This window comes from Conger conger, chromosome 10 (assembly GCF_963514075.1).
Source record: "Conger conger chromosome 10, fConCon1.1, whole genome shotgun sequence".
In the NCBI taxonomy this organism is placed as follows: domain Eukaryota; kingdom Metazoa; phylum Chordata; class Actinopteri; order Anguilliformes; family Congridae; genus Conger; species Conger conger.
Genome location: NC_083769.1, coordinates 37927307 through 37940370, shown reverse-complemented (window position 1 = coordinate 37940370; position 13064 = coordinate 37927307). Strand labels below are relative to the sequence as shown.

The window sequence follows — 13064 nt, the reverse complement described above, 5'->3', positions numbered from 1 at the left end:
GCTTTTTCCTGCCAGGTCTCATCATGTCAAAACTGAATGTTTGTTTATAATAAATTTTCTTTATAGCCATAATTTCCTCTCATTTGGTCAGACGTTGTATGTCACGGCTGCCTGGTTTTTCCACTGTGCCCATTCAAGCTGAACAGTCCCTCCTTCTTTCAATTAATCCCATTCTCATGCCAGCTCTCCTTCTTAAATTGATTTGTTTACGGGATAAATAATATTATGCATCTCCACAGGGTTTGTGGACTCCATCCAAATGCACGCATTTATGTCACAGCCAAGAGTGTTGTACAGACAAGCTACTGTCGCTGGAAACCTACATTTGTGATAAAAATAGAAGTATTCAAGCACCTAAACATTACTGTGGGCCAAAAACCCATTATTTATTGTGCTTGTGTTTTTTTGCTCCCTTTTCACTGTGTTTGTATATTTATCCGAGTGTTGCTAATGGTTACTAACAGGGTAGAGATCTGATAGGTTGACCTGTAACCTGTGTGTTCTGTTCCAGGTGTTCCAGACAGGATGCCTGTGAAAAGTGGGCGGAGCCGCAGCGCTTCAACGTGGAACTGGACCAGTGTGTCGGCATAAGCGTCACGCCAAACAACATGTCCGTCACGTCCTCCTCCATCCAGGTATCCCTGATAAAAGCTTTCCTCCTGTGAGATGCCTGCACTGAGTGTAGATAACACTGAACCTAGCACCTGTATGTATCCTCACTGCGCAGGTAACTTACTGGAGTGACTTAAAATGTGTGATTAGAACGTTCTTAACAGAACATGCTCATGCTGATGTCACGAACACTAGTGAAAGCAATGGAGTTTCTTCAGTCAGTGTTGGCTGAAAAATGAGAATAATGTGCAATAAATGGCTTTCATTTCAAAGATGGCTGCATAAGGAATTCCTGCCTGCTTTGGCCTGATGTGCTTGTCGTCTCTCTGTCCTCTCATCAAGCTCAACATGAAAGTACGCAACGTGCCCAACCTCTCAACCGGGGTCACCTGTGTGTTCGAGGACCTGTCTGAGAGCCAGGGGGAGGTGCTGTCCAAGGGCCAGGTCTTCTGCATGTCGCCCTCCTTGCGAGATGTCCCAGCACTGACTCAGGGATATGGTAAGGGGGACCCCAATCTCCTCTTGTTTTAAAGCTTTCCGTCCATTTGTGAAAGCGTGAGTAGTGTTCAGTATTCAGATGTCCTAAAATTAAATAATTTTCTGTTTATAAAGTCCCACACAGCCAAAAAGTGTATTGATGTTCAAGCTCTAAAAAAAAACATAGTCAACTCCATTTCAAATGTGCCATGTTTTATTTTTTTTATTCCCCCCCCCCTCCATTCAGCTGTTTCCAATTGGTTATTTTGTCGGAAGAAAGGATGTCCAGTAGATGTGAATGGAATGTGCCCTGTTCTGTCACAGTATAGCACGCTGCTGTGAGACAGAGATTTGTGGACATTTCATGGTCATTTCTTAACATCCTGGCTTGTACGTGGGCTGTGTTTTCAAACTCTAGAAGCCAACACATCTATGCTTTTAACCTAAAAAAGGTGTAAACCTGGCTATTTCTCATGTTTGGTACAATCATCTTTAGAGAGCAGAAATAATGGAGAGTCCAAATGGAACCATTTTGGTGATTATCATTACGGAGACATGTCCTTTGTAATTAGATTACAATAAGTGCGTGTGGTAGGCTTTGAAACTAACCAACAAACAAAAGCAGAACACTTATCGGTGTTTTAAGGTCTAACTGCCGCACTTTCCCACTGAAAATGTGGGAAAAGCAGCGGAGGCCATCAGAAACAGAATTACAGACAGTGAGGTCAATGAGACTGCCACAGCCCAGTGCCTTCCGGGAAGAATGGCGGTGCTAAGTGCGCACGGCTTCCCTTTCCAGGTGACAAACGCGTGGTCAAGCTCTCCCTGAAGTCCAAGGAGACGGGGAGGAAATTCATCACCACGGATTTCATCTTCTACAACTGCAGCGTGCTCCAGTCGTGAGTATTTGTTGCTCTTTTTTCTCCACGGAGGCGAGGAAAAGGCCACTTGTTTTTCAAGTGAAAAGGCTGTCTTCGGAGGAGGCCTCCGGCGGGGAGGGAGCACTCTGGGATACTTCCTTATGTATTAATATTGACAGCGCTTACAGCAAACAGCGGGGTAGCGATAAAAACACTAGAGGAGACCGGAAGTTGTGATTGCTATCTCTCAGCACACACTGCTGGTGCCAATGAGATTCCTTCAGTGCTTTAACAACGGAGCCAGAGGCCAGCAACACTGCCAAAGATAACTTGTCCACTTCAGATAATAATAACAATAACTTTTTTGTTTGTGTAGTGCCTTTTTCGTGCCCACGGGTCATTTTACAGAGCATATAACGATGCACATACATTTTCATACACACAAAGATAAAATAAAGATACGAGATATTAAGTAATAATATATTGTACTGATTGTACACATGCGTGTATATACACACACACGCGCATCTGAGTATTACCTGCAATATTAGCATACCATACTCTAATGACAGCTGAAGTGACCAAGAGAGATCATGTAAATTATAAATAAAATTATAAACCGAGCACTGCTCCCTGAGGAACACCTTGAGACAAGGGCTGTTTGGGATTGATTGTTGGTGAGGCTAACTAAAATGGTCTCAAAGATTCAGTATGTTCAGGCTGACGGTGTCAGAAGCAGCACTGAGATCCAGGTGAAATAGGCTTTTAATGTCTTAGTCAGCCGGAGGTAACGGGCACCAAGGGTTCAGTGGGGTTTACCCGACAGATGTTGGTTTGGCATACTGTTAGTGTCCCACATCGAGATCTCATAAAATAAAGTGATAAACCCAGCCACTGGGAGCCTTGTCAAAGCCTAACTACTATTATTAGACTAAAACCTCAACCAGGTACACTGTGAACATCAAAGCTTCTGTTTTAGTATCAAGCTTTGAGCCAACTGAGCCAAAAATGACTGAAATTACCTTTTTCCAACACCATGATTTCGTGAGGTTTTATTCATTTTTTCCAGCGGATTGCACTGATCATATGGGTCTGATGTAGACACAGAATGGTTGTGCTGCCAGCCTCTGTGATTGTGCACATCCTTGTAGGGTAGTGTTAGGGGCTCCCTCCCCAGCCCAGGAGAGGCAGCAGGCACACTCCTGCCGCTCTCAGGACTTTGTTTACTCCAGTAAAAGCAGTGAAAGCCGACAGGCTCCGTTTCGGTGGAGGCCTTGGCCCCTGATGTTTGCCAAAGTGCTGTTTTTTTTTTCTTTCTTTCTTCTCCTTTGCCACGGCAGATATGTTCATTTACACTTCAAATGTTACCAGAGAAGCTCTGAATCAATAGTGTGGGAGTGGAGGCTGTTTACTAAAACACATATAGCTCAGAGCTCCCTGTGTTTTCCCCCCGCCCCCCCCTCCTTGTCGCTGCAGTGCAATATTAAAACCGTTCAGCACACAGTGCACATCAGTGGCACTCAGCACTGGTGTGTGCTTATCAGATGGTTAGCACTGGCTAGCATCTCCTTAGCCTGGAAACTCCTCCAAAGGGGGGAAGGCTAGCTGAGGTCTAGACTGGTGCTCTCAACACATATAACTTAATTTCATAAAATGGAACAGGGAAACACAATCCAGACTGATGTTCTGATGCAACAATCAATAATATAATATTAAATGTATTTACAGTTAAGTTTAGCACCACAGTATTTCCGTATAATTGTGCAACTGTGCATAGTGGTGGTGGTTGGGGGACCTACAGAAGGATTCACGAGGCTGCAGGTTGGATACTAGGTGGAATATGGCGGCTGTTCTCTTGACCTAGGTCTGGGGTTGGCTGGTCATGGAGAGCACATAATTACAGAGTTATCTCACCTCACCTTGTTTCTTTCAGGTGAAAACAAAAACCAGCACACCCTGCGGCTCTCCAGAACCAGGGCTGCCAACCCCTAATCTAGGTGCTAACGTGAATGTCTGCTGCTGTCTAATGGAATACTAGAGTTTTTTTGGGGAAAAAAATAATATAACTCACAACAGTGTGTGGGGGGATTTAGAAAAAATAATAGAATTTAGAGAAATGCCAAAGGAGAACATCAACAAAGGGACCTTAAACCCGTGTGAAGTATGGCGTGATTACTCCGTCGTGCCTGCGCCTTCAGTGGACAGAGTGCAGAGGCGTGACAAAGTGCTCTCGAATGCGAGATGTTTGAACCGCATCCAGAGGATTAAAAGATGGAAGACGTCCAAGCACCGCTGACAGCTGTACAGTGGCCATAATTGTATTGGACCCCAATTTATATTCAGATAAATATAACCTGACTGGAGAAATAACATGCTAAGCTGGAAAGTAGCTGGACTTTTTAAATTATTATTATTATTATTATTATTAGTATTATTATTATTATTATTATTATAACTATTATTCCAGCGAGAGTGTGATGCTCAAAGGTCTTGATGTGTAGTTGCAGGGCTTTGACTTGGAACTGAAAATAGCGGTCCGTATGCGGTCTTAGGTGCGGTCGTCATTAATGACTCCATGGGATTCCCAGGTGGCTGGTTGTTTACCAGCACAGTTGACTGTGAAGGTAATGAAAAATTAAGCAGGGCTAGATGTGCCAGATACCTCACGGTCGTGTGGATGGGCAGAGTGGAGGAGGCGGAAAAGCAGGGCCACTGGGCAGTATCTGATGCCTGTCAGGGCTGTGGTGTCCGCAGGTGCGTTGTGAATGGCCTTTTGTCATGTTTTAAGGAGTCGGTGTTGTGAGTTAATGACTGGGTTTGTGTGTGTGTGTGTGTGTGTGTGTGTGTGTGTGTGTGTGTGTGTGTGTGTGTGTGTGTGTGTGTGTGTGTGTGTGTGTGTGTGTGTGTGTGTGTGTGTGTGTGTGTGTGTGTGTGTACACCAGGTGATATGTGTGTTTGGTCCTAGTTCAGTTGCTCTTGGTAGCACATCTGTCTTTACCAGGGGATATTAGCCGCACACATTGGGTAAGCAAAGGAATTGAGATTAAACCTTCTCAATTGATTTTCTCATTATTTACGCTTTGCAGGAAGACTAAAAGGGTAAAACTGAAAATATTTTCACAAGTCAAAAATTCTCATCAACACCCCTCCCCATCAAACGAAAGTACTGTTCTCAAAAATTCACAAGCGCTTGAAATTGATCACATTTCCCATCCTCAGTGGTTACAAATTACATCGCAGATCAGACTAAAGCTGCAGAATCCCACATTCAATTTGTCCACGTTTATAGTTTCTCTTCTTTCTGTGTAAACATTATAATCAACAATAAACCGTTTAATTAAACTGTGAAGGATCGCGCATTTAAAAACGAGCCAGCTTGGTTAAAGATTACAATCTGGGTGTGAATAAAAAATAAATAAAAGTGAATTTGTATTTGAAAGAGATTAGGTAAACACGCTCTGTTGTTTAATCCACACACACACAGATGTATTCTTCAAATAATTTGATTGTGCCTGAATAAATGGCGTTTTATCGCGGGGAGCGGAATGGTCTCGTCCGCCTGCGGAACGCGCAGGCAGGCGAACGGGCCGGCGAGATCTGCGCCGGGCTCTCCAGTTGCCATGGCAACTTTGACTGAGGCCTACCTTGCCAGAGCGGTCGGTCTGAAGCCTGTGCCAGATTTCCTGTTTTCACAAAAGCCCTGTGGGAACATTTAGCCCTTGAATTGTTTCCCCCTCTGGTGTGGCTGGCGGACAACGTTAGCTGTGCCCCCCCCCCCCCCCCCCCCCCCAAACCCACCTCTTATGTTGGCTTCATCCCCCCCCCCCCCCCCCACACACACACACAAGACTTAAGCCACCCAGGCGTGGGGGGGTCCACTTCTCTCTTTCATCCTGCGGGATAATGGCCACCTGCGGACAGCTAAGCGAAGGAGGGCAGCTCCGAGCGGCTGTGAGATCATATCCTCCCAGAAGGTATCCCAGAAATCTCAGGCATTCCTTAATCAAAGGCGGTTGTTTTTTTTTTTTTCTGAGCGGGACGAACTGACGGGTGATGAAGAAGGGAATTAAGTGTGACCTTATAAACGAGGCCCCTCCACTGACTTTCATATTTTTATTACAGCGACCGAGAATTATTCTTCTATTTGCAGGTCTTGGCATTTTCTGCGCCGCGGAGCGGTTGTGAACTATTGCACGAGCTTCCTGATAATGTTAGGGGTTTTTTTTCCGGTAATGCAGCCTTCCTTCTGATGTGGTTTTCACATTTTCTGGCATTTTCCTTCTGTCCATTCCATCCAGCATTTTGCTGGCTTTTGTCGAAGTACTGAAAAAACACAGTGCTAGCAATTCCGCGCTGTGGTCAAAATCAGTAAATATGCCAAATAACTGTTTATCATGTTTGTTTGCAATTACACAGTCAATAAAATCTTTGCTACAGTAGCCATCTCTGGCTTTGAATTGCAATATTAGCTAAAATAGTTTGGCTTTCAAACTGTTGTAGCTAATATAGCTTTTCAGATAAATGTCCTTTTCAGCTAATTTGAGATAAGGAGAAGTATTAAAGTCTTGCGTCGTGCGCATATTAAACGGGGCACCACACTGGCGTTTCCCCGGGAGAAGGCGGTGGGTGAACGGAGTTTGACGCTCGCCCTACGTTTAGCCCTTGCGTTACGGGCGTGGCGTGTCCGCGGCGTCTGACCGATGCTGAACCCGCGGCAGCTAAGCGCTCCGGCGGGGGCCGGAGTCCCCACGCGCGGCCGTAAAAGCACTCACTTCATCAGGGTGTCAGGCTTTGGCCCTGCCTCCTTGCCCAAGCTTTGCTGAAATTAAACTAAAGTCTAAAGTGAATTGATGGGGGTTTATGAGAGCGGGACTGACGCAGCACATTGCATATTTCAGCAGACTTGCAGATATCCGTGCGCAGTATTTACTGCTGCGGCCCGTGTCGTACAGCAGTGCAATCAGAAGCTGCCCTCCATCATAGCTCATGGATTAATGTGCCGACGCTCACGCTAAGCACTGCTCTTACTAATGAAAGGAGGAGATGAGATGTTTTCACAATTGATTACGGGGGGGGAAACTGTTGCACACCTGCGATATAGCAAATTGTTAAATAACGTGATGGAACTGTTATTCCTGATGCTGTTCGTTAAACGGTGTTATAAAGCAAATTTCGCCTGAGCGCCGTTTGCCTTTCAACGCGTCAGCGTGTGATTTAAGTGGCCTGTGTATTCGACAACTGTCGTAATCATCATCCCGAGGTTTGGATCGCGTCGAAGTAAACAATTACCGCAAAGCGTAATATTTATAAACGGGCGTTAATTGTCAATTTCTGGTGGGAAGATGAGACGCACGTCGCAGACGCGTTTGCGTTTTAATTAGGTTTGCTGTCGTACAGGTGCTGGAAGGGGCCGCGCGGTGTTTGGCCGGTGTTTTGGCGGCCTGTAGATTATGGAGTCGGGTGTTGTGCCTGGTACGCTGTGCTCAGACTGCAGAGTAACCCGCGAGCGAGATTCTCACCGCATCTCCGGAGAGAAGGGTACGATTAGTATGGCCGAATGTGTACGTCCCCCATGCTAACGGGCTCTGTGTCCTGAATGTAATGTAGAGGGGAGGGGAGAGCAGGGGGGGCAGGTCAGCCACAGATTAAAGGTACGGGGAGGAATTTGGGAATGCCGTGTTCGTTGCCAGGGAGACGCTCCCTGGGGCTCTTTCAGAGGTCTCAGGTGCACCTCATTTCCGTTACACCTCAGGTGCTGATTACCTAATGGGAATAATCATGTGGATCAGAAAGTCAAATACCCCCCCTCCCCCCTCCCGCTCTCCCCCATGCCCCCCCTGCCCTTTAATTACTCATTAATCTGAAGGGACCCCAGAAACAGCCTCTGCGCTCCAGAGAGCTGTCCATGCTGGCTTCATGGCAGCCTGTCGAACGCTGAGCTCATCTGTGTGTGCAGCGTGAGTGAGGCCCCAGCTCACCTCCCTCTCTCTCTCCCTCCTTCCCTCCCTCCCTCCCTCCCTCTCTCCTTTCTCTCTCCCAGGTGTCTATCGTGTGTGTCCAGCCCGTTCCCCTGTAACTGGTGTAAATACAGACACATCTGCACCAACAACCTGGCCGAGTGTTCCTTCCAGGAGGGCCGAGTCAGCAGCGTGGAGGTAAGAGCACGGGTCGTGTGTGGGGTAAGAGCACGGGTCGTGTGTGGGGTAAGAGCACGGGTCGTGTGTGGGGTAAGGGCACGGGTCATGTGTGGGGTAAGAGCACGGGTCGTGTGTGGGGTAAGAGCACGGGTCGTGTGTGGGGTAAGAGCACGGGTCGTGTGTGGGGTAAGAGCACGGGTCGTGTGTGGGGTAAGAGCACGGGTCGTGTGTGGGGTAAGAGCACGGGTCCGCCCAGGGGGGCAGCAGAACGGGGGATCGTGTGTGGGGTAAGAGCACGGGTCTGCCTACGGGGGGCAGCAGAACGGGGGATCGTGTGTGGGGCTGAGGCGTGGGGTTGAGGCGTGGGGTCGAGACGTGGGGTCATGGTGTGGAACCGCTCCTGCGGTCGCAGTGTGGAATCGCGTCATGCGTGGGGTCGAGCCCCTGGACGGGCACCCTTCCCCGGGTCATGTGACTCCGTAACCACGGCGCCAGTCAGACCTGACTCTGACCCAGCGAACACTGGGCTCAGCACAGCCTCTTCCTGGTCGCACCCTAAATTTAGCACACTGTGCCCCATTGTTCCCGCCTCACACAAACGGCCTATTGACGGAGCATCGGCAGGGACGCATCGGCGGTCTTCATCAGGGGAGCAGCCCCTTTCTGCCTGACTCAGCTCAGACTGTCATTTTACCGCCACAGATCAATTCTGGCTCCTGCTTCCTGGCATTTAGGGGGACAAGCCAAAGGGAAAAAAGTTTCCTCTCACAAAAAGAAACCTCAAGAAGACGACTGATAAAATGGGGTCATTTCGACAGTCGTGTCACGAATATTAAGACATTATCTCCTAACATTTCCCAGCGGTGGCCTGATAGCAGACCGGCTGATGGCATGCCAGGCTGATATCTGTTGTGGTCGAACATGCGAGCTTTAGATTTTCATTTGAGCGCCTGTCTTCCAGGCTAAGAGCCCCTTCCTTCTGACAGCTCGGACTTAGCATTTCATGAAATGTGATCTGCCATATCTACAATGCAATAAGGATTTCTAGGTCAGACTGGCTCTTTTCTTTATTTATTTTTTAGCAATATCAGACAAGTCCTACAGGAATGTATTTATTATTAATAATAATGCGACTGCAGTGGTCACAGCTTTAAAATTAGGAATAATAACATTGTCTGTATTAATGTTATTGCCGATAATTGGACTGATTAAAATTAATGCACCTTTGGTAAAATATTTTTATACGGTAATGTGTGGTCAGGTGTAGGTCGGTGGACGTAGAAACACAAAGCAGAGTATTCACTGATTAAGGGAAACGGATGATCTCTCAAAAATGTGGGGCACCCCCACCCTGCTCTTACAGCGGGTGTCTGGAAGCACCAGGAGCAACCGTCTTTCATAATGCATGTCCATCTCTCTCCCTCACTGATGATCTCCCCCTCTCTCTCTCCTTTCTCTTTCTCTCTCTCCTTTTCTCTCTCTCTCTCCTCTCTCCCTCACACATGGGCCATGTGCACTCTATCTCCCTCCCTTTGTCTTTCTCTCCTATTCCCCCTCTCTCTCTCTCTCCATATCTCTTTCTTGGTGTGTGAGAACACATTGATTTCACACTTGAGTAAGTCCTGCAACAGCTCTGTGGCCCTGGGCTGGAGCGAAGGTTACAGAGAGGACTCCTCAGATTTTACTGCTCTCTTATCTGTGTGTGTGTGCGTCTCTGTGCGTGCGTGTGTGTTTGTGTCTGTGTGTGTGTGTGTGTGTGTGTGTTTGTGTCTCTGTGTGCGTGTCCGTGTGTGTGCGTGTATGTGTGTGCACTAGAGTGTTTGTGTGTGCATGCAGTGTTTCTGTGTACGTGCTTGGGGTGTCTTTGTGTGTGTGTGTGTGTGTGCGCACGTGCGCGCGGTGTTCCATTAAATATTATATTAACTTAAAACAATTTCATACTTTGGTATCCATTACAGAGGTGCAAGGATAATGTTCACAGAGATGTAAGGAAAATGTAAGGCTCAAAATAATTCAAATTCAGTTTTTTAAGACACTAAATTATGTTCTGCGAAAACACTGTTTGTGTTATTTAAGTGGTGGCTCTGTTTTTACAGTGTCATTTCAACACCTCGCGATGATCACAGCCAGTTTTGCGCCAGCGCAATCTCTTGCCTTTCTCCGTCCCGCCATAGCATTTCACTTTTCCCAGCAACACTTTTGCCAAGTGCCTAATTCTTTCAGGATAAACTTTCTCTCTCGCTCCACAGATTATACATTGCCATATGCTATTTATTTGTGTTACTTAACTCATAACGTGAATCAAAACAGTATCGCAGAAAGCTGCAAACACACAGGGTCTGCTGGAAAGGATTTTGAGTAGAAATGGATTGATCTTACACCTGCGGATTGTGCTGTAAATGAGAGGTTACACTGTGACAACATGCACTGCGTGTGCCTGTCAAGAAATGTGCTGTTTGTCTTGTGTTCCTATTTGTGGTTATTTCAATTTGTGCTTTATTTTAACCCAGGAGAAAAGCATGCATGCATTAGCATACTTTAACAGAGATTAACAGATTAAGAGTGAACTTAATTTGGTTGGCAAACTCTCTAAACAGATGCATAGATGGGCTGATAGTGAGTGAGAGATGGGAAGATGGAGAGATGAAAGGTAATTTGACAGCCGCTGAGGATTAATGTAAGAGTTATATAAGTGCAGCGCTCACAATTAGCTGTATTACTCCTCTCCAATAAAACAAGCCCAAATGCTACGGGGGCGAAGGTGGGATGGAAAAATAGGGGAAATGAACACAGAAAGAAGAGAAGAATCCCTGTTCTCTCTGGAGCCAGGGAGCTGGGAGCTCGCACCCGTCGGCTTTTGGCACATTTTAATTTTACACTTAACTGAACATCAAAGAGATCCCTTATCTGGGCTTATCAGACAGCCCCGGCAGCGTATGGGACGCCACTGTAACCAGCTCTCTCTCTCTCTCTCTCTCTCTCTCTCTCTCTCTCTCTCTCTATCTATCTATCCCTCCCTCTCTATCTCTCTCTCACTCTCACTCTCACTCTCACTCTCACTCTCACTCTCACTCTCACTCTCACTCTCTCTCTCTCTCTCTCTCTCTATCTATCCCTCCCTCTCTATCTCTCTCTCTCTCTCTCTCTCCCTCCCTCTCTATCTCTCTCTCACTCTCTCTCTCTCTCTCTCTCTCTATCTATCCCTCCCTCTCTATCTCTCTCTCACTCTCTCTCTCTCTCCCTCTATCCCTCCCTCTCTCTCTCCCTCTATCCTACTCTTTCTCCCTCTATCCCTCTCTCTCTCCCTCTCTCCCTCTCTCTCTCCCTCTATCCTACTCTCTCTCTCCCTCTATCCCTGCCTCTATCCTTCTATCCCTCTCTCTATCCCTCTTTCTCTTTCTTTCTCCCTCTCTCTCCCTATCTCTTCCTCTTTCTCTCTCCCTCTCTTCCTCTCTCCCTCTCCCACTCTCCTTTACTCTCTCTCCCTCTATCCGCCCGCCCCCCCTCGACTACCCCCCTCCAGCGTGAGGATTGACAATCTCCTTATCTCCCCTGGAAAAAAGGAATTACTCAGCGAAAAACAGTGAGTCATGCCGTGTTGATACTGGAGGGGGAACGGTGGAGAACCAGGCCAGTATCAACTCCTCCACAATAAAAAAGAGAAGGCGAATATGATTTGGAATCTCTCCTCCCACCTCTCTCTCTCTCTCTCCCTCTCTCTCTCTCTCTCTCCCCCCCCCCGCTCTTGCTCTCTCTCACACTCACACTCTTTAACCAAGACTCAGAAAGAGTGCTGTACTGTGTTGCTTGGTTTAGTTTATGCAATACTGTATGGTATAGAACGCTACATACACGCACACTCTCTCTCTTTCTCTCTCTCTTTTATCTAAAAGATGCGAGTATTTTAGTTTGGTGGCAGTGAAGTGAAAAAAAAAAAAAAACCTTAAGAACACATTCCCTTGTAAAGTGCTGGCATGGAGGGTGTTTATTTCAGGCATTTTTTAATGGGCTGACCTTTATTAGACCACTTAAGGGACCGAGTTGGAGCCACCCCCCACATTAACACCTGAACTCTGGGTAGTGATCCGGACCCGCGGCTGACTCAGGGACCGTAGCTCTTAATCCTGTGCTGGGGCTGAGCTGGCACGGGGTTGGAGTGAGACTCCAGTCCCAGAGAGGCCTCTCCTGGCCAGGTCTGCAGGCAGGTAGCGTGCGTTCCAGGGGCTCAGAGACGCCCCCTAAGCCTCTCCAAACCTGGAGCCAGCTCCTGTCCTCCAGAGCCCCACGGCCCTCTTCACCCTGCGAGTGTGTGTGTGTGAGATAGGGCTCCATCAGGGCTAGAGAGAGACATCCATCCCAGCTGCAGAGACCAAAAAAATATCTCCATTTCTGCAAGTGTTTTAGCCTTTTTTGCTAAATAAGACAAAACATTTTGCCAATGAAATGAGATGGTTTGATGGTTTGATTTGCTAATGGGCAAATAGCAAACGGTAACTTGAAATAAGCTCATATTTTCTATTCGAGAGAAGAAAAATAAGATTTCTAGTGTCATGGACTAAAAAGACTTGCTAAGACTGGCTTTTCTTTGCAGCGTGTGGCTGCAGACGGCTCCACAGTTCAGGCTGAAACGCACCGAACCGCTCGACTCTGAACAACGGCCCCGTTAACCTTGGCGGTTCATACCCAACAGTTAGCGGTTCATCATTGGCGGGCCAGCTTCAGGTCTTCCCATAAAACGTTAGGTTGCCGTGACTCATGAGTCATGTGTCCTTGCGCCGGGATGTCTTTTTAAATGAGGTCACAGCTCCACGCTGGTCACGTGGGATCCTGGAACATATGTCATCGTCTCAAGGTGCAGCGGGCGCGCCGCGGCGCGCTATAAAACCCCTGAAAACGGGAATGTTTTCCGTCCGGAAAATCCGCATTATTCGCAGTTTCATCCTGAAAATAACGGTCAGCGGCAGGACAAACGGATGAA

The 13064-nt window shown here is 47.2% G+C and overlaps 1 protein-coding gene across 1 annotated transcript in view; it reads left to right on the top strand.

Moving 5' to 3' along the window:
* plxna3 (plexin A3) overlaps window positions 1-13064 on the top strand; it is a 138573-nt gene that overhangs the window by 78637 nt on the left and 46872 nt on the right. Inside the window, exons 6-9 of the mRNA XM_061256868.1 lie at window positions 512-635; window positions 955-1111; window positions 1889-1988; window positions 7990-8104. Coding sequence (XP_061112852.1) covers window positions 512-635; window positions 955-1111; window positions 1889-1988; window positions 7990-8104 — 496 coding nt within the window. The remainder of the gene's footprint in view (window positions 1-511; window positions 636-954; window positions 1112-1888; window positions 1989-7989; window positions 8105-13064) is intronic.